The 25,544-nt window shown below is 43.8% G+C and overlaps 1 protein-coding gene and 1 long non-coding RNA gene across 4 annotated transcripts; one reads left to right on the forward strand and one right to left on the reverse strand.

The window, feature by feature from the left end:
• The first annotated feature begins 3,049 nt into the window (after positions 1–3,049).
• On the forward strand, positions 3,050–25,544 carry LOC123169708 (conserved oligomeric Golgi complex subunit 3). 3 transcript variants are annotated; one of them, XM_044587580.1, is made up of 25 exons: positions 3,050–3,254; positions 3,336–3,419; positions 3,745–3,831; positions 3,994–4,038; positions 4,126–4,200; positions 4,296–4,391; positions 5,965–6,042; positions 6,576–6,661; positions 6,749–6,815; positions 6,905–6,967; positions 7,040–7,144; positions 7,262–7,366; positions 7,448–7,540; positions 8,299–8,387; positions 13,745–13,964; positions 14,666–14,743; positions 15,077–15,193; positions 15,296–15,328; positions 15,441–15,527; positions 15,613–15,675; positions 21,770–21,886; positions 22,312–22,404; positions 24,088–24,213; positions 24,294–24,399; positions 25,224–25,544. In XM_044587580.1, exons 1-24 carry the CDS (start codon positions 3,171–3,173, stop codon positions 24,396–24,398), a joined length of 2,196 nt encoding a protein of 731 aa, XP_044443515.1. In that variant the 5' UTR covers positions 3,050–3,170; the 3' UTR covers position 24,399; positions 25,224–25,544. The 3 variants fall into 3 exon arrangements, with proteins under 3 accessions (XP_044443515.1, XP_044443513.1, XP_044443514.1); XM_044587578.1 differs by having other exon boundaries at positions 24,294–24,394; XM_044587579.1 differs by having other exon boundaries at positions 7,043–7,144; positions 24,294–24,394.
• LOC123169709 (uncharacterized) lies at positions 17,964–19,530 on the reverse strand. Its single transcript, XR_006484926.1, has 4 exons — positions 19,254–19,530; positions 18,921–19,139; positions 18,327–18,702; positions 17,964–18,240 (listed from the first exon to the last, which is right to left on the reverse strand). It is a non-coding gene; the product is annotated as an uncharacterized lncRNA (long non-coding RNA).

The following is a 25,544-nucleotide window of genomic DNA, read 5'->3' on the forward strand; positions in this document are numbered from 1 at the left end:
ATGATGAACATATCTAACTTTTTTATGGCTTTTTCTTGGACAATAGGTAAGAAAATAAATCCAATCTATGGATAACTGGAAATTCTCATCGAGCAACCTGAAAACTGATACCATTTGATAGAGGCAAAGGTGTCCCGCCTTTCGATAAGAAGGTGATTATCGTTTTCTGTGGGAGTAGACTTTGATGATCCGACGACAAACGTGCACGACGTTGCACCTTAGAAATCGCTAAACCAACTCCGAGAGGTTATTGACCACGCCAGAGCACGATCAACCTGACCACGAATGTCTATTCCTGCAAGCAATCGAAGAACAAGCAAGAATTTAATAAAGCAATCTGAATATTGCGAATATATATGAAGTATTGATATAGGTGGGGATCGGAAAGCGCTCTTGGTCTGGTTGTTGGACACAAACGAAGTACACGAAGTTGCAATGGCTAACTTTTAACTAAACAAATCCCAAGGAAAAAGCTACTAGATTGATCTACTTATATAGGAGCGAGGAATAGCGACCAAGGAGGCGGGAGGACGTCACAAGGCAGCCTAAAACTAACCATAGGTCGTACAAGGCCCATGGGCCCAAATGGAGGTGATGCAACACCTTTGGACTTGTAGTTTGACTCGGATTCTACTGCAGTGTCAGATTGTTTCGTCAATATCTCGACGCTCCAGATGAATTTGAAGGTGAATCCAATTGGGTTGGAAAGAGTATGAAATCTACTTCCAACAAAAAAAAGAATCACTCAATTCGGAGTCCGGATGAAAGAGATCTTGGCGTTTTGAGTCAGGTATGTCTGTGCAGTACGAATCCGAGTCCAGAACGTGAGAGACTTGGACTCAATCTTCTCTTGGCCAAAAAGTGATGTGAGAGGACTTTTTGAACAACACCTAAACTTCTCCTTTTCCCTTATCTTCATATGTGGATTGTATAAATGTCCCATACACCTGTAATTAGACATGACACAAAAGTCTGTGAAGTATTTTTGTCCTGGATAACATAAATAAATTATTGCATAGTTTGCATTAGAACTCACCTCACAAATATGCATGTATGCAATATTTTTGGTCGTATCCAAGGTAATCATGTCCTCATCAATTGGCCATAATGTTTGTCTCACGAAATCTTCATCCAAAAAGTTCGTGACTGCATCAATAAGATCAGATACCTTTGACAGAAGGTGCCCTCTCCTAGGAGTAATAATTTTCCTGTTCGCACAATCCAGAATCAATGCATCTGTCCAAATATCAATATTCTGTCCATTTTGAACTCTCCAGATATAATCATTTTTAGAGAGTTTACTCCCGCCATGATGCTTTGCCAAGTAAAAGAGGAACCGTTTTTCATACTTGCATTCATTAAATCGGCCTCTAAATAATATTTAGCTCTCAAGATAGTAGCACATAAAGAATTTGGATTATCAAGTAGCCGCCACGGTTGTTTGGCTAATAAAGCTAGATTGAAACAAGATATATCTCGAAAGCCCATACCTCCTTGATCTTTTGGGACACACATCTTCCACCACGTCATTCAATGCATTATCTTTTGATTGTCCTTATCACCCCACCAAAATTGCGACATCGCGTCAATGATTTCTTTGCAATTTTTTAAAGAATTTTAAAGATGGACATGACATAAGTTGGATAGCTTGTACAAAAGATTTGAGCAAAATTTCCTTTCCTTCAACAAATAACAAATTTTCTTTCCATCCAATAATCTTCATGATAATTCAATCAATTAGGAATTGAAAGCAATCACTTTTATGCATACCTGGTAAACCCAAATATTTGTCATTAAGAGCTTCAATTATAATATTCAGAATTGTACAAATTTGTATTTTGTCATCCGCTTTTGTATTGGGACTAAAAATATGCTAAACTTTTCAACACTCACCATTTGCCTTTGAGGCGATTGCCGTCAAGATAATAATATGTAGCTTTTCTTTCTATCGCTCGAAGGAAGAACAGACGCCCTTGCCACCGCCAGGAGTCTCCACCGCCGTCGCCCTCCGGCGGCTCCCCTCCGCCGGCGGCCTCGGTCGTTGGTGGTGATGGGGGTCGCCGGATCCACGTGTGTGGATCTTTTTTACTCTCGTAGTTTAGATATTTAGGTTGTTCATCGTCTTGACTTCTGCGGCGGCGATGGTGACGCTGAATAAAGTTTTTTCAAATCCTACTTTGGTGAGGCGACCGGTCTTATGGTTGGGGATGGATTTGGAAATCAGTCTGTTGAAACAAGGATGGCGTGGCGGCGACAACATCCTCGTGGTGGACCTGTGTCCTCGGGCTCCACCGTTGCGACGACGTTTGCTCCAACGCCGACGCGGAGCTTGGGAGTTAGTCTAGGAACGGATGCAGATTGTGGTCTGCATCGGCGGCATCTGGAAGATGGTGGAGTGTGCTGGGTTCGTGGTTCGTGGATGGTAGGTGTGATTTTCTCCTCCAGTGTCTTAGTCGTGTGGGGTGCCAGATCTAAAGTTCGATGGCGTGTCCGGGGTGTTGCCCCGGTCTGATTCGTTCAACGGTGATTGTTTCGCTTTTGGTGAGCCACCTTGGAGGCCCGCAAAGCTGCATATTAGCGATGGAGCCGCATCGAGCTCGGGTGTGAAAGTGATGTCATTTTTTCTTTTGGTGGCTGCTATGGTGGTTCCATAGGCAGGTGACGGGTGTTGGTGTCAAGTTCAGAGGCTTCTTCGGTCTTGATTTTAATTTTACTTCTTGACTGTTGTTTCTTTGTGCAAAGGCTAGCGTTTTGCGGTCTTTTTAGTTTTGCCGCGTCAGTTTATACGTGGCTTGTACTATGATCCTTATGATATAAAAGAGATACGTATTACCATGAAAAAAACCATTTGCCTTGAGGCCGCACAATAAAAGTCCAAGACACAAAGACTTCACATTCATAGTCTTGGCTTGCATAAGAATATCAGAGAGTCATCAACAAAGAGAAAATTTGAAGTTGATGGAGCATCTCTACTAACCTTTATTTCGGAAATATTTTCATTCTTGTCGGCATTGGCTTAGAGAGCACAAACGTTCTACTAGTACATCTTCTATTGGAGAGAAAAGAAAGAAAATATGCTTAATGCCTAAAAAGAAAGTAAAAACAAACTTCATTCTTCTCACTTGTCCCGTTTCGTCTTCCTCCGCTTCCGTGCGAGCCCACGCCTTAGGATGTCCATGGCGACGAAGCAAGCGACCCTGCCCAGGTCGGGAGCTTTCTCAAAGGGCTACAACTTCGCGTATGCGTGGGAGAAGGTTGGTACCCGCCTATGCCCCCCTCCCCCCTCCGCGATTAACAGTTCGGGTGGATCTGATCTGAGGCCTCGTTTCTGGCAGAACGCGCCGGTCACAGAGGAGCAGAATGCCGCGATCTCCGCGCTCTCGCACGCTGTGGCAGAGCGGCCGTTCCCGGTTAATCTGGTAAGACGCCGATCTCGCATTTGTTGTTTAAGCCACGCCTCACTAACTGAGATGGCAAATAATGTGATCTCGTCTGGGTCTCTGTAATTCGGTTTCAGTTTGTCCCTTGCTGTGTTTGTATTGTGTCGGAGCGCTGTCAAATTCATTTTGTTTTGAAGGATCTGAGATATTTTATTAGCAGTAATAGTGTTACAGACTTTGCAGTACAAGGGTTTAGTGAATTAACAAAAAATGGCGATCACTGTAACATCATTAGCTCATGCTTCCCGTTCTATATTACATTGCCATCAGGGTTAGGCTAAAATTGATCGGGCTGTTATATCAGGAAGATGGAGGTACGGCCGTGCCAGAAAAAGAATCTGCTTTGGAGGAGGCGGGTGCAATGGATGCGGTCTTGGTGAATACACATCAGGTAAGTTTTCCCTCGTTGCTATTTATGTTGGTTGACTACTAGGGAACTTTGCGACCTCATTTCTTTGTTGTCCTTATGTTTCATGTTTAACCTTAGGTTGTTTAAAGATAAAAGGTACAAATTTTCTGCAGATTGAGCTAATACTTTGATTACCACCTGTAGTTTTACAAATGGTTTGCTGAACTGGAATCAGCTATGAAATCTGAGGTTTGTGCATATGCTGTTCTTCAGTAAGTAGTGCACAGCTTGGAATGGCGTGCAGAGTTTTAACCCCTCCTTTTTGTTTTTTGACAGACTGAGGAAAAGTATCGCCTCTACGAGAGTACATTAGAGGAACGTGTTAACACATGTGATGGCATCCTTCAACAAGTAGGACTGTGTGAACTTTTCTGTTAGTTTATGTGGAAGAAATTTTATAGTGAACATACACATCCTTTATTTTAACATTAAGTACCTCCATTCAGGTGGATGACACACAGAACTTATTTGAAGAACTACAATCCTTGCACTCGAGTGTTGCCATAAAGACACAAACTTTGCATGATGCTTGCGACCAACTTGTATGCCCCTTCTACTCATTCTTATCTGAATTAACTATCCATTGTGAGATTTCCACAAGAAATGATATTTAGTTTATAATTTATTGTGCATTCATGCCTACTTTAAGACTAAAATTTGTCAGGTTACATTGACGTGCGTGTCTTTTGCCATCTGTTCAGTTCGAATCCCATGTTAATGTTCTGATTATAGATATTTTTTGTCTCCCTACTTATTGAATCATGCGTGTCTTTTGCCATCTGTTCAGTTTGAATCCCATGTTAATGTTCTGATTATAGATATTTTTTGTATCCCTACTTATTGCATCAACTAAATATTTTGTTGGAAAATTTACAATTTGTTTTGACATTTCGATCAGTTGATTGTATGTGGTCTCCTCTCCTGCTATACCAGTTCCTGTATGGATCCTTATAAAATATTTTCCATAAGTTGATACCGTGATTCAGTGTTCAGGATATTGGTAACTTGTAGCTGCTCGGTCGGGTGAGGAGTAGGGATTAATCGGCAATCGACCTATTAACTGAATTTGTTGGTAACCCATTTATCGGTAGGTTAATTAGGGCCATATCTATATGTCTTAGCTACATATAGCAAAAATGCAGCAGCAGCAGCAATAAAGGAGAGGCAACAAGCAGTAGCAGCAGCATATAGCACAGAGCAGGAGCAGCATATAACATAGCACAAAGCAGATCAGCATATAGCAAAGACTGCTTGGGTAGGGGGCGGCGACCTGGAGCAGGAAGAAGGGATGCGAGCTCGGGGAGGGGGAGGCGAGCTTGTCTGCCGTGCTGCTGGTGCTTGTCTCGGGGAGGGGGAGGGCGGAGGGGGTGGCCAGCTCGAGCAGGAGGAAGAGGCTCGGTGCCTGTTCCTTGAGGAGTGCAGGCGCCTCTGGCGGATGGCCCTGGCAGCTGCTCGGGGCAGCGGCGGCTGCTCCTAGCCTCTCCAACGAGGGTTACCACGGGAGGGGAGGGAGAGTGAGAAGGGAGGGAACGGGCTGACCTAAAACAAAATTTTGGAGCCCAAATTTCTCTCTCCCTCTATTCAGTTGATCGGCCCAGTGGGATAAATTGGCCTTACAGCCGATTAATCCGCTGGATCAGTTAACGCGATGGATAAGGTGTTATCGCATCCGTGACCTAGGGATTCAGGATTAACTGGCCGATTACCTTAAATATCGGCCGATATTTTTAACAGTGCTGTTAATTGTGGGATTAAGATAAACTATCATATTATGTAATTACTCTGGTAAGGATATCATAGGGAATCAATCCAAGTTAGGCTATTGGGAAGTTCTACAAGGAAGACTTAGGTTTCTCAACTAGTTGGACAGCTTACAGAATAAATGCTTTAATGATGATCTTGCATTTTCTTTTTTGTGCATGGCTGTATTATCAACTTGTCATCTGAAAACATATTTTATTTCCCCTACTGGAGACAGGTGTAACTCTCATTTTAACTTTTTTATTTTAATTTTGTGTTCTTCTATTTCTAGTAGTATACTACGGTCCTAAAAACTTATTTATCTTGTAACTTGGCCATTTTGGTCTGTTTTTTTGCTTTCAAATGCTTATGCAGTTGGTGGAGAAACAAAGGCTCATTGGGTTCGCTGAAGCACTCCGAAGTAGGTTAAACTACTTTGATGAATTGGAAAATGTAAGATTTGGCATTCTAGTCTGTCTCTTGAAAATAAGTTTCTGTTTGACATCATGAATGTATTTGGTTGAATAAATACCTTTTCGACAATTTCTTCAGTTCAGATGAGAGCATCCTTAACCAAACATACTGGATTCTGCAATGCTCTAATCCTTATCCTATAAATGAATTAACAAACTTAAGAGAAAGCCTACATAATGAACATATTTGTGAAGTTTCTGCTGGTATTTGCATCCTTGCTCTTTCTCAACTGGGTGACTGGTGCTCATTTGTGCAAAGAAGTGAGCTGTCATTTGGTTGTTGAAAGAATATATGGATATGATTTAGGCTCCATGGATTCCATATCTTTGAGATCTAGATCTTTTCTGGTTGCTGACCACACTTTGCCACTTACCAAGCACTGCAGTTTATCAAAATACTGACATTCAGGCTACTATATATATGTGACGTGATGACACGTGAATCTGTAGTCAAGTTCCATTTGTCTCCATAGGCTGATTCATTTTGTCTAATTACCTATTTCCACTTTTCAGGCCTCTACTAGCTTCTATTCTCAGACTATGAACATTGGGAATGAACAGTTTCTCCCACTGTTGAAAAGACTAGATGATTGTATCTTGTAAGTAGTTGTTGCATAACAGTGACATTTTCTCCTTTTCTGTGTTGAGATTTATGGAGCTCATGTTCTATCCTCTGGTGGATATAGATATGTTGAAAATAATCCACTGTATGCTGAATCTGCTGTTTACTTGGTCAAGTTTCGCCAACTTCAGGTGAAGGACTACGTGTGAGGCAAACTACATTTCTAGTCATTACGAATAAGAGCGTGTTAACCTATAGTTATCTACTTCTTGTATTGCAGTCTCGGGCATTAGGTATGATCCGGTCACATGTCTTGTCGACACTGAAAGCCGCTTCATCCCAGGTGCTCCTCCATTGCATTTAATATGTAGAGTGCTGTAGCTAATATTTACTGGATAGTAGGTTTACTTATTAGCAGGTTCAAGCCGCAATTCGAGGCAGTGGTTCTGGCAAAAATGCTGTTACAGAGGGTGTGGAAGCATCTCTTATATATGTTCGTTTCAAGGCAGCAGCTGGGGAGGTATACTTTTTCTACATGATCTATGGTTTTTTCCGAACACATCTGTAGTCCATTGAAAAGTTTAAACCATCTGTAGATACTCTATCCATGTTGTTCCTGATTCTTTCTTCTTTCCAGCTAAAACCGGTTTTCAATGAGATTGAAAGTAGATCCTCTAAGAAAGAGTACGCGCAGGTTCTTTCAGAATGTCACAGTTTGTTTTGTGAGCAGAGGCTGTACTTGGTAAGTTAAAACCTTTGTACTCTGTTTTGACCTTAAGTCCTTAACTTGATTATATCCTATCGCTTGCAATATTGCTTTTAGATACGAGGTATGGTGCAGCAACGCATTTCTGAATTTGCTAAAAAAGAGGCCTTACCTTCTTTTACAAGGTCTGGTTGTGCCTATTTGATGGAGGTAACCACATATTTAGCTAATTATTCTATTTAGATTTCATTTGCTTCCTAAGTCACAACTTACTGTTATATGTGGTAGCATACAGAGAAGTGTAAGGTAGAGGACATTGAGCATCACACTTTGTATAATCAGTGGCCTAGTATTGTGTGTTTACATATGAAATCTCTACTACTTATCTATATGCTTATTACTTAGACTACTAAAAAGAACATAAGGTTCCCATTTTGTTCTTAACTTCGTGCAACCTCTCTACGTACGTTATCCCCCTTCCTCCTCTCCGTTTTGACTTCCCCCTCCCATCTCTGTTTTTTCTCCCACACCCCCCTCCCCTCCCCTAAAAACGCCTCAGCTGTTCCACATCTTATTGACAACCAAATGAAATCATGTTCTCTTTGGTAATCCAATGTTAACAAATAAAATCCAGTTTTTTGGGTACGCAATCGCATTAACAATAAATGGCAGCTAAATCACGGTGATTGTGTAGAAAAACAAACTATTTTTTTTGCGCACAATGTACAAAGGATAGACGAGCGGTCACGGGCTAACTTACTAGAATATTTATGCCGCCGCTGAAACGCACAGGAAATTATCCAGCTTGTTAAAACGTAAGTAGTTCTATGTTTTCTGCAATATGCATTTTCAGTATCACACTTATATTTTATCGAAGCTTGTAGCATTCTTGTGGTATGATTTGTTTTTGTTATATCTTCTTTACTGTTAGAAAAAAATGTTATACTTGTTCTCGCATTTCTTCTCAGGCATGCCAGTTTGAGCACCAGCTTTTTGCTCACTTCTTCCCAGCATCCGCATCAGATGTTTCAAGTATGGCTCCTTTAATGGATCCATTGTAAGATTATTTAACCCCCCTTAGTTCTGTTAAAGCCATTTACGTTCATGCTGGCAATCCTACAAGTTACAAGTGATTTATTTGTGCAGTTCAGTAACTTGATTTGGTAATCCTCGCAAAAAAAGAAAAAAAAAACTTGACTTGGTATCACGTAAAGTTAGTTTGACAAACCAAGAGGGCAATAACCAATAATATAATGTGTCCTAACACCTTATTACAAGTTTTACCACATGTTGTATGTTGCCAGGAAGTATTGTTTTGTTACTTAGCAGTATAGATGTAGCAAGTCTTGTTTATATTCAGGTTTACATGCAATATATGTTAGCTATAACCCTTGTGTGTTGTGCTCAATTAACTCAGTATTAGTGTAGGTCTGTATAGACCAATACTTGGCTAGTAGGAGTATGTAGTTGTCAGCTAGTAGTCAATTTGGTTTTTGCTTGTTCTGCCACCTGTTAGAGATATAGGAATCTGATAACGCCCGTCTGTCAGGTACGGGCACATGGCAAATCGAATGTTTCCGATGGCAAGTTTAGTGACGTGAGGATGGCAACTTTAGTTGGTAAGCATGTCTTCGTTCTTTATTTTGACAGAAAATTGCTGTGTGTGTCAACTAACTTGCCATCCTTGCGTCACTAGAATTGCCATCGAAAAATTCGATTTGCCATGTGCTCGAACCTGATGTCAGGTACTTATCATTTTCGGAGATTTAAATGGCAGGATTGTGATAGGCTTGGCAAGCCAACGTCAAAACTCGGCCACTCTCATGGAGATGAAACCCAAAAGATTTTCGTTGGGGCGTAACCCTCTCAGCGACGTGCCACATCGAAACCCGGGTGTGGTGTCAAATAGGCAAGGCCGGGCCGTCTCCTCGGTGGCGCGCCGTACTTTGATCTGGATACTGTGGCAAGTGAGCAAGTATCGGGTCGTCGCATCCTTAGTGGCGCGCTACATCGACGCCCATGTGTAGTGGAAAATGAGCAAGGGTCTTCGCATTTGACTTGACGAGTGCGAAGTGTAAGGAAGCTAGCCGAGCCTAGGAGGATTCACTTAGGTAGCTGGAACGTAGGGTCCTTGACAGGTAAGCTCCAGGAGCTAGTTGATACAACGATGAGGAGAGGTGTTGATATCCTTTGCGTCCAAGAAACCAAATGGAGGGGGCAGAAGGCGAAGGAGGTGGAGGATACCGGCTTCAAGCTGTGGTACACCGGCCGGTTGCAAACAGCAATGGAGTAGGCATTTTGATCAACAAGAGCCTCAAGTATGGAGTGGTAGACGTGAGACGTGGGGAACGGATTATCCTGGTCAAGCTGGTAGTTAGGGACTTAGTTCTCAATGTTATCAGCGCGTATGCCCCGCAAGTAGGCCACAATGAGAACACCAAGAGAGAGTTTTGGGAAGGCCTGGAGGACTTGGTTAGGAGTGTACCGATTCGCGAGAAGCTCTTCATAGGAGGAGACCTCAATGGCCACGTGGGTACGTCTAACACAGGTTTGAAGGGGTGCACTGGGGCTTTGGCTATGGCTATGGCATCAGGAATCAATAAGGAGAAGATGTCCTAAGCTTTGCTCTAGCCTATGACACGATCGTAGCTAACACCCTCTTTGAAAAGAGAGAATCACAGCTAGTGACTTTTAGTAGTGGTCAACACTCTAGTCAGATTGATTTCATCCTCTCGAGAAGAGAAGACAGGCGCGCGTGCCTAGATTGTAAGATGATACCTGGAGAGAGTGGCTTCCACTTTCGGATTCATGTCCAGCGAGACAAGCGTGCCAAAGTCGCTAGAACGAAGTGGTGGAAGCTCAAGGGGAAGGGAGCTCAGACGTTCAAGGCCTTGGGAGGAAGGAGGGATGCAGACAATACGTGGATGAAGATGGCGACTTGCATTCGTAAGGTGGCCTCAGAGGAGTTTGGAGTGTCTAGGGGAAGTAGAAGCAAAGCTAAAGATACCAGGTGGTGGAATGATGATGTCCAGAAGGCTAAAGAAGAAGAAAGATTGTTTCACACGCCTATACCTGGATAGGAGTGCAGACAACATAGAGAAGTACAAGATGGCAAAGACGGCTGCAAAGCGAACTGTGAGTGAAGCAAGGGGTCGGGCGTATGAGGATCTCTACCAGCGGTTAGACATGAAGGAAGGCGAAAGGGACATCTATAAGATGGCCAAGATCCGACAGAGGAAGACGAGGGAGGTTGACCAAGTTAAATGCATCAAGGACGGAGCAGACCAGCTCCTAGTGAAGGACAAGGAGATTAAGCATAGATGGCGGGAGTACTTCTACAAGTTGTTCAATGGGGAGAATGAGAGCTTTACCGTTGAACTGGGCGACTCCTTTGATGATACCAGCAGGCGTTTTGTGCGGCGAATCCAGGAGTCTGAGGTGAAGGAGGCTTTAAAAAGGATGAAAGGAGGCAAGGCGATGAGCCCTGATTGTATCCCCATTGAGGTGTGGAGAGGCCTCGGAGACATAGCAATAGTATGGCTAACCAAGCTTTTCAACCTCATTTTTTGGGCAAACAAGATGCCAGAAGAATGGGGATGGAGTATATTAGTATCAATCTTGAAGAACAAGGGAGATGTTCAGAGTTGTACTAATTACCGTAGAATTAAGCTGACGAGCCATACAATGAAGCTATGGGAGAGTCATTGAGCACCGCTTAAGAAGAATGACAGGCGTGACCAAAAATCAGTTTGGTTTCATGCCTGGGAGGTCGACCATGGAAGCCATTTTCTTGGTACAACTACTTATGGAGAGATGCAGGGAGCAAAAGAAGGACCTGCATATGGTGTTCATTGACTTGGAGAAGACCTATGATAAGATACCGCGGAATGTCATGTGGTGGGCCTTGGAGAAACACAAAGTCCCAACAAAGTACATTACCCTCATCAAGGACATGTACGATAATGTTGTGACAAGTGTTCGAACAAATGATGGCGATACTGATGACTTCCCTGATGAGTGATGACTTCCCGATTAAAATAGGACGGCACCAAGGGTCAGCTTTGAGCCCTTATCTTTTTTGCTTTGGTGATGGATGAGGTCAAGGGATATACCGAAAAAGGCTTTCGCCCCGCTTTATATATAAAGCAACAACCATGCATACAACCAACCACCCAACATACGGCACCGGCACACCCGACACACAACACACACCCAAGGCAAGATCCAAGGGTGCCGCACGACACTACATCACCCTAACGCTACCAAGCACAGTAAAGATAAACAATAAGACCGCTTGGAGACGCCGGCGACCTTCACTATGAGCTAGCCATCATGAAGAAGTGAGGCTGACCCTCAACGTAGCAAAGACTCCAAGACAGTGCCTCCAAGAAGGGCACGACACTGGAGTGCTGCCACCGTCCGATCCAGAAGATCGAGTTTTCACTCGGAGTAAACTAGGGGAGACGGGAGCAGCCGCGACGGAGCCTTCAGGAAGGGAACGACGCCCGCGGACGCCGCCACCGTTGGCCGGCCAAAGAAGCGCGCAGGTAATGCACCCCGGCGCTCATCCACCTCCACCAAACCACCACGCCGAACATCGACCACCAACAGCAATGCCACCTGTGTAGCCATGGCTGCCCGCACGCACCCGAGACGCCACACACCGTGCCTCCCGCTGCCACGAGGGGCTTTGTCCTGGTGGCTCGGGCCGGCGGTGGGAGGGGAGAGAGGAGCGAAGGGGGAGAAGGGGCGGGCTGGCGGCACCGCTACTCGAGTCGCTCGCGGGGACGACGTGGGGGCCTCTCTTTCTTCGCGCTACTCTACTTGAGCCAGGTTAAGGGATATACAAGGAGAATCCTATGGTGTATGCTCTTTGCGGATGATGTGGTGCTAGTCAATAATAGTCGGACGGGGGTCAATAGGAAGTTAGAGCTATGGAGACAAACCTTGGAACCGAAAGGTTTTAGACTTAGTAGAACCAAAACCAAGTACATGAGATGCGGTTTCAGTACTACTAGGCACGAGGAAGAGGAGGAGGTTAGCCTTGATGGGCAGGTGGTGCCCTAGAAGGACACCTTTTGATATTTGGGGTCAATGCTGTGGAAGGATGGGGGTATCGATGAAGATGTGAACCATCGAATCAAAGCCGGATGGATGAAGTGGCGCCAAGCTTCTGGCATTCTCTGTGACAAGAGAGTGCCACAAAAGCTAAAAGGGAAGTTCTATAGGACGGCGATTCGACCCGCAATGTTGTATGGCGCTGAGTGTTGGCCGACTAAAAGACGACATGTTCTACAGTTAGGTGTGGCGGAGATGCGCATGTTGAGATGGATGTGTGGCCACACAAGGAAGGACCGATCCGGAATGATGATATACGAGATAGAGTTGGGGTAGCACCGATTAAGTGAAGCTTGTCCAACATCTTCTGAGATGGTTTGGGCATATTCAGCGCAGGCCTCCAGAAGCTCCAGTGCATGGCGGACGGCTAAAGCGTGCTGATAATGTCAAGAGAGGTCGGGGTAGACCGAACTTTTTTTTTTGAAAGGAAAGCCTTCTGGCACTTTATTGAAAGATTGATAGAGTTACATCTTGGAGTACATGCTGGAGCAGGAAGTTCGAAGTTCGGGGTAGACCGAACTTGACATGGGAGGAGTCCGTAAAGAGAGATCCGAAGGACTGGAGTATCACCAATGAACTAGCCATGGACAGGGGTGCGTGGAAGCTTGCTATCCATGTGCCAGAACCATGAGCTGGCCGCGAGATCTTATTGGTTTCACCTCTAGCCTACCCCAACTTGTTTGGGACTAAAGGCTTTGTTGTTGTTGTTGTTGTACTGGTAGTAGAGTCGTAACTTTCAGTTTCTATATTGAACATTTCAATGAACTTGTATACGAATCTCTTCTAGATATACAAAAAGTATGAACTGGAGCAAACTTCCATAATATCACAACTCATCCGAATATCTTGAAACTTGGAAAAATGAATTTCTTTGTTGAGCCATGAGTAATACTAACAATTTGGCAAAGTTCTATGATACCACTGTGGTATGTAGGCTCATGTTAGTTGTATCAAAATTAATAATACGATAGTACAAGGATCCAGAGGATCAGGAAATTGAGCAGAGTCCTAAACTCCTAATGTGTATAACCTGAGAGAACAAAGTAAAGTAGCCAATGAAGAACGGAAGATATAGTATATATTACCTGCTACAAGCATTTAACCTGAAGATGAAGAACAGCTAATAATCTGTTCTGCCTTCTTGGATGAGGTTTCAGTGCATAAAGAACTGTCACTTGTGTCCTGAGAGTAGATATTCAACTTTTATAAACTCAAACTCTGCGATAGTTGATGCATATCTGTTATGAAGACAACTGTTTCATTTAAGTTGATTAACTGAATTGCCTTTTCATTCAGGTGCACACACTTATATGATACTCTGAGGCCTAGACTGATATATGAAGGCAACATTGATTCTCTCTGTGAACTCGTTGACATTCTGAAGGCCGAAGTGTTGGGAGAACAACTGAGTAGACGTGGTAAATCAGCAGCTGGACTCCGTCCAATATTGCAGAGGATACTTGCAGATGTTCTTGAGCGTCTGGCATTTTGTGCTCGGACTCATATTCGTGAGGGGGTACTATTTCAAATCTCTTGTGTGTGGCTGACGTTGTGTTTCTTCAGCCTCTTTTGTTTTCGTATGTACTGTGAGTATGGTTCCTTCAGTCAATCAGCTGTGATGCCCAACTGAAAAAATTATAATGAAAATGTCCTCTTTGCGCACAATAATCCTTTGAACTGCTTGGTATCCATTTTGGTCATCTGTATGAACATGGTTTCGCACATGGAAGCCTCTGCATGCATTGCACAGGTAATCGTGAGAGAAATCGGAGGTCGGTTGGTTATTATGAATTGTAAAAGAAGTGTATTTGATTGTGTTATTCTCCTGAAAATGAGCAATTGTTAGCACATTGACGGCTGTTTAAAAACTTGAAAGTTGGACTCAACTCGAAGCCTCTTGAAGTAACATATTGAGAAGCTTAAGCCCATAATTAGATCCCCATAACTCCTCTGTAGCTTACCCATCTTGCTTCTGCACAAGCATGACAGCCCTTAAAGTGGAAGAAACTTGGTCAGCAGATCTGAGTTCATAGGATAACACTCTTGCATTACTTTGTTTTGAACCTTATGTCATGTTTGCACCTAATGTTTTTTGTTTTCTATCAAATACCTCATTCCATTGTTTAAACAAGTGCAAGTTCTTTTGAAGATGAAACAGCTGTTGTTTTATCTATTGAAACCTTTTACTTAATATTTATCGTCTAATTTTTTTTCCAGATTGCAAATTTTCGCCCTTCTGACGAAGATCTGGATTATCCTGGAAAACTTGAGAGATCTACAATTTCAAGTGCTAATGTTAGTTTTCTTCTTATCGCAATACAAATTGGTTATTTCCTGTGCAACTCCTTTTGGTCCTATACATTCACTAAAATACTGTACTATTTTGCTGTATAGTCATGCTTGCACATTCTTGTATCTATATTTTGTCTCACAGATGTGCATGCAAGTTTATGGGTAGATTTTGGACTTAAATGCCCCCCCTCCTTGTCTGTATGTGCCAAGATTGCTTTTTCGCATGATGGCTATTTCTGATTTTAAGAAAGCAAATGGCGCTTCTAACTGAATCAGCATGGGAAGATCTAGTTGAGAAAGGATAACAAATTCTATTGCTTATGTTTCTATTTGTAGGTTAGTGACAACTCAGACATGTATGCGACATGGTACAGACCACTGGAGAAAACAGTTTCGTGCCTGTCAAAGCTATATCACTGCTTGGAATCTTCGGTTTTTACTGGATTAGCCCTTGTATTGTACCTCTCAAAGCTTATGTTGATTTCTCTGGTTAATTCTTCTTTTACTACTTGATGCCCTGTTCATTTGACTTGACATATCACTTAAATTTCACAGGAAGCCGTAGAAGTTTGCACAGCATCCCTTCAGGTCCCTTCTCCTTTTATCATTGTCCATGATCTTAAAAACATGCTATTTGCAGTTTCTGTATATGCAACATCTTATGTTAGTCTTAGAAACGAACTGTTGGTCCTGTGAACAGAGTGCAAGCAAGGTCATTGCAAAAAGAGCAACCCCAATGGATGGACAGCTTTTCCTAATTAAGCACCTTCTCATTTTAAGGGAACAGGTGGGCATACAACTATCTGATAGTCGTAATTAAATTCATTGATTACATTAATTCATCTGGCAACTCATTGATTACATGTTTACAGATTGCACCATTTGAGATTGAGTTCTCAGTCACACACAAGGAACTGGATTTCTCCCATTTGCTGGTATGTGCAACTTTATCTTTTGCATGGGAATGGGAAGTATGGCTTATTTGTGCTGTATTCCATTGCATATTCATGTGAATTTGTTGCTGAAGCCTTGTATTCTGGATTACATTTGCTTTCATTATATATATTTTGCATACTATGTTACTATATTTTGTGCACTTTTTACTAGGGGTGTAGAATACGAAAATGCATTTCTGATCGTGAGCACAGCTGAGCCCGGAATCTAGTCCGTTGGTCTTTATTGGGATGCGCGCGTATTTTGTATTCCCGAGCGTATGCGTCTACCATATTTACAATGTATTCAATGGCGGGTCCCGTGTAGTAAAGTCGTGCTCAACCACTGAGCCATAGCGGAACGCGGAAAAGTGCAGATGGATCAGCCGTTTTCCCGAGCCTACCTGTCCCGCTGCCTTAAGTAATGGCAGGTGTCTGTGATCAGCGGCAGACGTTTTTGAATTTTGAATGCATGAGACTACCCACAGTGGGAGTAACATAGGTAGTAACATCACACATATCTACATAAAATAGATGATGTGGCAAGCAATAAATGAAGAAAGAGAGGCATGTGGTAACATAGCTAGTTACTACTCCCTCCTTACCGGTTTATAAGGCTCATCTCAAAATCTTTAGATTTCCGTTTTATAAGGCTTGTTTTAGAAGTCGCTTGGTTAAAGCGCTGAGGTCTTTTCGAGTGCTGCGTTGCATTTAATTCCCTGGTGCCGTTTTCAAAAGAAAATTAATCACAGAGCGAAGTTGTTGCTCCTTTCCTTCCCTCAACTGCATGCATGCAGCAAACTGGACACTAAAACGAGATAAGAAAACGAAGACTGACCAGTGCATGCGCCATCTGGATGAGAGAGAGAGCGGGACACATGCCGCCGTGGGGCGCTGTAGTTAATTGCAGTGGCAGTTGAACAGGCTGAGATTTAATACCATTATGCTAATTGGGCACTTTTCACATAAGCTCAGTTCATCTCAGCCAATAGACATTTACCTTGGTTGGTGGGATTTCAGATATAAGCCCTATAAACCGGTAAGGAGGGAGTACTAGTATGAGTAACATCACACATATCAAGGCAAGATGAGTCTATAGCCTAATAAATGAAGTGTTGCATGTTACCACACATATGTTACTCCCCACTATAGAGGTAGTAACATAGAGTAGTAACATGGGCATGTTACTACTCTATGTTACTACCCATTGTGGCCAGTCTGAGGGCGCTTACGTGCGTCCAGCTGGACCCAACACAGACGTGTAATAGCAACATTTACTCGAGGAGCACCAACCAGTGATGGGAAGCTAAAGCATACACACACTAAAACAGAGGTGCCGGTATATTTTGAAACGCCAGCAGTAGTCATGTGTGGGGGGAAAGTTCGTCTCACCAGCACAGTTGTCTACATATTTGTAGAAACTCAAATTATTAATGTCTCAGCAAATACAACTAGACTGCAACCAGGAGGAAAAAGCATGGAGACACAAGCCATCAATTAGAAAATCCTCGATTATTATTATTCTAACGTTACACATAGCCGGAAAAAAGTATTAAGATGCATTTTCTAGGAGGGGCCTCGTGCAGGAAGTACGGCGGTGTCCGGCTTGCAAGTCTGCTTTGGCACATCGCCCCTCTCTGGGCAGGTGGCCTTCTTATGGCCTGGCAGTGCATATACTGCAGAATCTCATTTGCTTACTGAATCCTTCGTATGGCGTCTTTACTCTACTTGAGCAAGGCCGCCCAACACCACACTTCTTGCTCGGAGCTGACAGTCCAGCGAGGGCATCCCAATTGTCAGAACCGGTCATGCTGTTCTCATTTGCTACCATTTCTCCTTCGATGTTATGGAGAGCAAGCTGATCCAATGTTTTTCCGGTTTGATTCAGCAGCAAGCCTATCCTCGATCCCTAGGCCATCCTTGGTTTCAGCCGGTGGCGATGCCTCCATGATTAAATCCTTAATCCTAGCGAGCACAAGCTCGTAGGTCGCGACTGATGAGTCCCCAATCCTGACAAGTCCCATGGCATGTAGGTACGGAGTCAAGCTCCGGCTGCTGAAAATTGATTGGCAGCCTGGTCTTTCTGAAAGTGAGCAAGGTGTTGTGGCAAAATGTCCCTTGCATCTTTCATCCACCTCTTAATGATGTGCCGCTTGGGTATCTCCTGCACGCCAACGTAGTCCATCACTGGAATCCATGGGCAAGCATAATCGATTCGTTTCAAATCAAATATATGACAGGATAAGCAATAATTGATTAATACCACATTGAGAAAATAACCTTCAGACCATGGCAACATTGCATCCCCATGTGGGCGAACTGCCCACATTCACAGTCAAACCAGTCGCCATCATCTGATATGCTCACCTCGAAATCCACTTTACTCCATTTCTCACGTTTGTCGGCGTCATTGTGCCTTGCGATGTATTTCTTCTTCCGCAAAAATTCCTCTACCTGGTATGCTGCACCTTTGAAGAGGTTCTCACCGAATAGCTCAAACATCTTTCTTGTATAAACTTTGCTTGCATGCCTATCGATAGCAACATTTGTTCTCATCACAGCACCACTCTGTAGTCGGACAAAAAACAGATAGATGTCAGCTTCTCCGACAAGACAAACAAAAACGACAAAACTATAAATGAAATATCGCTCACAATTCTTGTCCTTTTCTCTTGGTAGCTCTCATCCGATTCTCGGTCGAATTGAAGCCTCATGTATTGTCGCACGAACACATGCATTGGGCTTTGCTGGCGGCATGTAAATCTTCAACATATTGTTTGCACTCTCGCTACGCTGTGTGCTCGTCATTTTGGCGCAGAAGAGACTTTTGAAATACGGCTTTGCCCACTTATGTTGTATCTCATAAAGATTTGTCATGTAATTGTGGGACGTCAAATTGTATTTCTCAATCAGCAGGCCCCATGCAGTCTCAAACTGCTCCACGCTTATCATGTGATTCACTATTTTGTGGAATTCAGGCCTGAAACTCGCTTTTGCGCGCATGGAGGATTCTCTTTTGCATGACATGCTCTGCCCAGAAAACAATATATATGCTAATTGCGCGCATGGACAACATAATCTGCCTTGAAAACACTATGCAGGTCAATTTGCACGCATGGAGGATTACCAAAAAAACAGAGGACCAGTTTGCTGACAGCAGTAGTAGTGCTCAAGAGGCTTTTTAGACATAGGCACTAAAGAACAGAATAATGGATTCAGACAAATGAACACTGATTTTCTATGTATACCTTCTGGTCCACAATGGCGCATCTAGGTGCAACTCTCTGGTGGACTCGAAGGATTCAGTAGGCGGCTGCTTCCTCTTGCGGCCAGAATCGATCTGCTCAGCAGAGCCGCCGTGTTGTCCAGCTGCAACCCCGCACAACGAGTCGGCGTGTGCCACTGCCGACGGCCCAACAGCCATCAAAACCAACGGATCTAGCTGGTCAACACCACCCGTGACCTCTCTGAGCAGGAATCGATGGCATGTTCATCAAATCGAAAAACAGTCGTTTAGACGCGCTTGCGTGTCTACGGATTGAATCGAACAAAATAATACAGTGGAGAAATTAACTGTCTACCGGATCCAGCAGAGACTCGAGCCCGCTGTGGCGTAGGTCTGCAAGCTCGGCCATACTGCTTGCCGCCGCCATTGTTTCACCTTCCGCCGCCTAGGTCGGGGAGAGGGGGGAAGGAGAGAGACAGTTTACTTACAACTGGGGACCGAGATATTTCGAAGTGGCCCACAATTTCTTGTGCACCGGTGAGCATTTAATGATCCATGGACGGCGTTGTTTATGCAGCAGACGGCGAAGACACGATTCTGATCCCCGCGCAGCTTTTCGTGACGGAGGCGATCCACGGCTCGGGTCGTCACCGTAACCTCGTTTTGAAAAAACAAGCCTGCCGGCTACCGTACATCACTGTTCATCTGTGTATAGCATCTGACACACCCATTTTCCTATGATCCTATCACCGTATATGCTTGAAAGGTCCCACTAACCCATATCCCTAGACATGTACGTACGACCAGGATACCATGTTCAGATACTACTGCTCTCAGTAACGCCGCTCTCTGTAGAATAACTTATTCTATACTCACGCTTACTTTAGCATTCCTATCGAATAACCTATCGAACTGTTGCGTTAAGATTCGGTTCCCTGGCACCCAGCTCGCTATTTTCTCTCTTCTAGTGATTTATCTCGCACCCATTGGCCGAACCGTACGTTGCCTATGCGACAGGTTTTATGCGAGCGCAGGCCTGCACACTCTGTTGCAATAAATGGTCCCGCCCCAGATGGGCCACAACTGCCCTCATGAGGTTCCACCCCGTTATATGTATGACGCGTGTTAGGTTTGCTTGTCAACGGCACACGCTACGCCATCCGTTCTGCTGACGCTCCTTGCCGGATGCGTCGCGGACAGCTCATACTCATACGGCTCCCTGTGTCCTGCTTCACAGTTCTAGCGCCGATTGCTTGTGTTGGCTATACTATGCACCACGTGATTGTATCATCGCAACTGGGGCATACCCCAACAGGCATGTCCTTGGCTCGGCATCGTCGATGCTGGCTGCAGAGTGTGCCATCCGTCACCACGTTCTCCAGGTACCGGCCACGCAACATGTGCGGCGATGATGATGTCTGATCTGGGAGCAGGGGTAGTTGTATCTGCAGCAGGGGGCTCAGCAGGCATACAACAGCGAGATCCTAGGATGTCACATCTTCGACTTTTATACTGAGAGAAAGGGAGATAAAGAGGACACAACCACCATTGTCACACGACCGTGCTCCATCTCCTAGAGTGCCGCCCAGCTCGGTCATTGGATCGGGGAGCACTGCCGCGTGATGTGGTTGCAGATTGGGCAGGGGCTAAGCGAAGCCGGCGCCGCTTGCGGTGGGGATGCAGGAGAAGTGGAGGTGGAGGGAGTCGGCACCACGAGGGTGGAAGAGGGGCAACACGGTGCGGGCTGTGGGAATGAGCAGTCAGCAGCCGCTGTGGGGGTGTATCGCGGTCATATAGTGGAATTCAGAGAAACAACAAGATACAGACATGATCATCTCACAATATAGCGAATCCAGAGGCCTCTCCTAATTATGATACGAGATTACATGGGAATGCTGGAGACTGACCATGAACAGTGGCGGCTAAGGTTCGACCCAGAAGGCAAAAGATGCCAACTAGGGTTTTCAGTCGCTGGTTATATAGTCCAGAGAGCAGGTAATGGAGTAAAAGTAAAAGACATCAAAAGCAGAAAGGTTAAAGCACTTTGTCGCGGAGGATTGCGTGATGGATATGTGGACACACAAGAAAGGATAGTGTACGAGGATATATGTAATAGAGTTGGGGTAGCACTGATTGAAGAGAAGCTTGTCCAACATCGTCTGAGATGGTTTGGGCATATGCAACGCAGGTCTCTAGAAGCGCCAGTGCATAGTGGACGGTTAAGCGTGCTGATAATGTCAAGAGAGGTCAGAGTAAACCAAACTTGACATAGGAGGAGTCCGTCAAGAGAGATCTGAAGGATTGGAATATTGCCGAAGAACTAGACATGGACAGGGTTGCATGGAAGTTAGCTATCCTCGTGCCAGAACCATGAGTTGGTTTCGAGATCTTATGTTTTCAACTCTAGCCTACCCCAACTTGTTTGGGACTAAAAGGCGTCTCATTGTGATGAGATCATAAAAGTTTGTACTCCCTCCGATCCAAAATAAGTGTCGCGGTTTTGAACCTATCACCAACAAGGTGTCTCGTTTCCTTTTGCTATATTTCAGTATAATAGAAGTGATCTGTTGGCAATACCAAATCAGATGCACCTATAATCTTGTCTTCTTTAGAGAAAACTCAAACCCTATGTTTTTCAAATGCACTCCCTACTTTTTCTTTGCATCTATCTGTAGTGAGCTTGGATTTTTGGAAGCTTGATTAAGGTTTTCAATAGTGTAATATCACTTTGACTTAATCATGTGATCTCCACAGGACCAAAGCTTTTTTTATTATCATTTAGCTATCATCATGCTGATGTTATTTATCATGTTAGTTGATCATATTTCCTAGTCCTAGATAACTAAAACAAATCACGTGCTCCTTTTACAGGATCACTTAAGAAGGATTCTCAGGGGCCAGGTCTCATTATTTGACTGGTCAAGGTCAACATCACTTGCTAGGACCTTTTCTCCCCGCATTTTGGAGAATCAAATTGACGCCAGAAAAGTAAGCAACTTGAACCGACAGAATTTTGCCTTTTGGCTTACAAGTGATCATTTGCTATCAAGTGTAAGATGTTTTTGTTATTCTCCCATCGTTTGTACTATTAAGTTTCATGCACCAACCGGTAGAGTCAAGTCTGAACCGATGGAGAAGACTTACTTCAACAGCTACTAGAAAGCGGCATTCCATATCGTGACAATTGGAAATAAAGTGTGCAGATGTGCATGCATTTGTGAGCATAAGTCGGACTTTGCCTGTGCTGATGTACAAATGCATCTTGACATGTCATGAAGCTGTTGACAGTTGCTAATGTCTAAAATATGGCAACACTGAATACTCAAACATGATTGTTTAACCATTTGCGCTCGCATCCACTTTCAGTTTTGTTGATTCCAGCTAATTTCCCTGCGAATACTCTTTTATTTCAGGAACTGGAGAAAGGCCTCAAATCTACTTGTGAAGAGTTTATAATGTCCATCACTAAACTAGTAGTGGACCCAATGCTTTCTTTTGTTACTAAGGTATGGTTAATCGAAACTTAGCCCTTTGTATTTTGTTTTGCTGTAATAGAAAGTTCACTTTTCTCCCCACCGTTTCCTAAATAACACACAAAAGTTCCATTTAGTCTATTTGACCTCTAAAGTTGGGTCACATCCTTGGCCTCACCTTCCTGAAGCAGTGGGTTTGTTTCCTTTACTAGTTTTGTTCTCTCTATGCCAAACCCTTCTCTTTCTCGTAAGAATGAGGTATAGGTAGGGCTAACACCGAGACTGGTTTTAGGGTCTTTTTTATGTCATCCTGCTTTGCCCATGTGGCCTTCCCTTCAACTGGTTTTGGAGGCAGGTGCATTCTTGGTCTTGACACAGATAGGTCTAAGGACTTGCCGGTGTGTTCGGACCTCCTGCGCAGCGCTCCTCCGCGAGACTGGACATGGTGCCAGTCTGCTGGGGGTCTCCCAGCTGCATCCTGCGCAGGATCCAGAATGAACTTGGGATCTGGTTATTGAACTTGCTACTCTGCTACTGCTTCAGGTTTGTCTCATGCTGCCGGCAGAATAGAGTTGCCCTGCCCAGCTGGAACCTGTTTGATATTCTGCCTCAAGCAAGTGGAGCACTCCAATCGCATGGGGTTATACAGCTGGATGACCAGATGTCCAACTTGGCATGTCAAAATTTACAAGGAAAAGCAGTCGTACAACCAAAGAGTTACCAACAGTACACATCAAGAAGTGCTGAATTGGCAACCATTAGCAGGAATAGAAGACACTGGTGCGTGCATAGTAGCTCAAGACCAGCCCGTACCCAATTCCCCACTTATCACCTCCCCATTCTGCCCCTAATCCTAAACTATAATCGTCTGTTCTGCCTGTTCTCATTGTTTATAAGGCGGTAAAGCGACCTAAGGCGAGCACCACCCGCTCTGACGCCTAAGCGGCGCCTAAGCGCCTAAAGCAGGCATATTTCTAAGCCGCTGTCAGGGCGCCTTATCGCTTAAGCGTCTAAAGCAGGACGCCTTAGAAACAAGGCATGTTCTTTTGCCGTTAGTTTGACGAGCGTTTCTTTCAAGGGGACTGATCGTATGTCATGAGCATTGAGAGCAAGCTCAGGTGGCCGTTGAGCGTGTGGGCGCATGGCTGTGTATAGGTCTTCTACGTGCAGAGTATCATGGGAGTGGAAGGGAAAGATGGAGGGGAGAAAGGTCTTCTACATGCAGAGCCATGAGAGTTGGAGGGAAAGATGGAGGGATGGCAGAGACAAATAGAGAGGACGGGAGATAGAAGAAGGGTGACATGGACGCCATGATGTGCAAAACAAAACCAGGTTACATGACTTTCATATGTGGCCAATATACTCGAACTTGTAGCGGGCAGAACTAGCTCTAGGGGTGGGGGGTGGGGGTGGTGGTGGTGGTAAACAGCATGATACATTGGATGTTATGTGGACATTGGAGATGCTGCAGAAGAGTAAAGTGGACTTCTTTTTTGCTGTAATAGCTGCAGCAGTCCTGAAATGTTGCCATTTTGTATTGCGAGTTGTGACTATCCGAATCTCTAGTATTAATCAGGCCATCATTTTATAGTTCATGCCAAACAGCGAAGCCAGAATGTGAGATGTGTGACCACAATCTTAGAAATCAGTGTTATATCCAGTGTGGTAGGCTATACTCTAAAATTTTGATTGTAACACGATTCACTTGTATGGCAGGTAACTGCTGTCAAAGTTGCACTGTCCTCAGGTAGCCAGGGCCAGAATTTGGATTCTGTTCTAGCAAAACCCCTTAAGACACAAGCATTTGCTTCACCCGATAAAGTTGCAGAGCTGGTTCAAAAGGTACATGTCATTTTATGAAAATCTATTTACTACTGTGCTGCTTTTCATATGTTATGGAACTATTCATTCTGCCAAAACAGGTTGGGACTGCTATTCAACAAGATCTGCCCAAAGCAATGACCAAGTTGATGTTGTATTTGCAAAATCCGTCGACAAGATTAATTATATTCAAACCCATCAAGTAAGGTTCTACGTCCTACAACACCCATCAAGAATACCATGGCATTATTTATCCACTGCAGTAGTAATGCTTACCTGGCCAAAGTTAGCTACCAACTTAAGTTTTTGCCATAAGAAATCATTCATATATTGCTAGAAATCAAATCCTTGTTAGGGACTTGTATTCCCAGGATGCCATAGGCCGATATATAAATGTACTGGAGCCCGAAGCGAGAGCTTGATGAAAGAACCTTTATAGATCCTCATCATCCTTAGGGGCGGTATTACACAACTATGAATAGACAACTCTTTTCATTAAGTGGAGAAGTAAATAGGTACAAGAGTTCAGCAGCATGTGCGGGGATCAAAGCCTGCAAACTAGAGGTTCTTTGACCAAGCTCTGCTTCTGCCCGTTTCTATTCTGTGTTGTCATTTATGCAAACTAGAGCACTCGAAGCATATCTCCACCTAGTACTGCTACAGACGCAATTTTTATATTTTTCAAAGGTCCCTAGTAGTTGAGCAAATTTTTACCTTACCATTCCACTGTTTTCGCAAAATCAGTACACTTCCATACATCATTGTCAATCGTGGTACTTTTTACTTGTGTGCATCATCTAGATTTTCACACAAGTACCTCGTTTAGTAAGTTGAAATGTGCTAAGCTGTACGCAGCTAACTTTTGGTTATGACTGAATACAAGATTGTCCTTTATTCATGCTTTCTTATACTATGAAATTCTAACATGTATGCTGACACTAGTGATTGTACACTGAACAGGGTCAAACACTTTATGTACTACTAAAGTTGTTTTCTGTGAGTTTCTTCTTATGCGTTTTTCTTTGTTGTAGGTCGAATATAGTTGAGGCTCATATACAGCTACAGTCCCTTCTGAACTCAGAATACTCGGCTGAAGAAATTCAGTCTATTGGTATGCTGTCTATATCTGATCTGCAATCTCAGCTCGACAGTCTTCTGTAGCCCATACTTTTTCATCTGTTTTGTTATGGTGTGTCCTCTGAGTCTGAGTGAGAAGTGCACTCGATTGTTCAACTAGAGTGATGTTATTTTTAATCCTGTAATCAAATTTAAACACACTTTGATATGACATCAATTATGGTGGATGGCTAATACAAGATTGTTGCTAATGTGTTAGCATATCGGATTGATTA

Source organism: Triticum aestivum, chromosome 7D (genome assembly GCF_018294505.1).
Source record: "Triticum aestivum cultivar Chinese Spring chromosome 7D, IWGSC CS RefSeq v2.1, whole genome shotgun sequence".
Taxonomy (NCBI): Eukaryota; Viridiplantae; Streptophyta; class Magnoliopsida; order Poales; family Poaceae; genus Triticum; species Triticum aestivum.

Coding starts and splice junctions, on each gene's coding strand:
- LOC123169708 (XM_044587578.1), top strand. CDS start 3,171: ATGTCCATGGCGACGAAGCAAGCGACCCTGCCCAGGTCGGGAGCTTTC. Junction 7,145..7,261: donor TCAAGGCAGCAGCTGGGGAG/GTATACTTTTTC, acceptor TCTTCTTTCCAG/CTAAAACCGGTTTTCAATGA. Junction 8,388..13,744: donor GCTCCTTTAATGGATCCATT/GTAAGATTATTT, acceptor CTTTTCATTCAG/GTGCACACACTTATATGATA.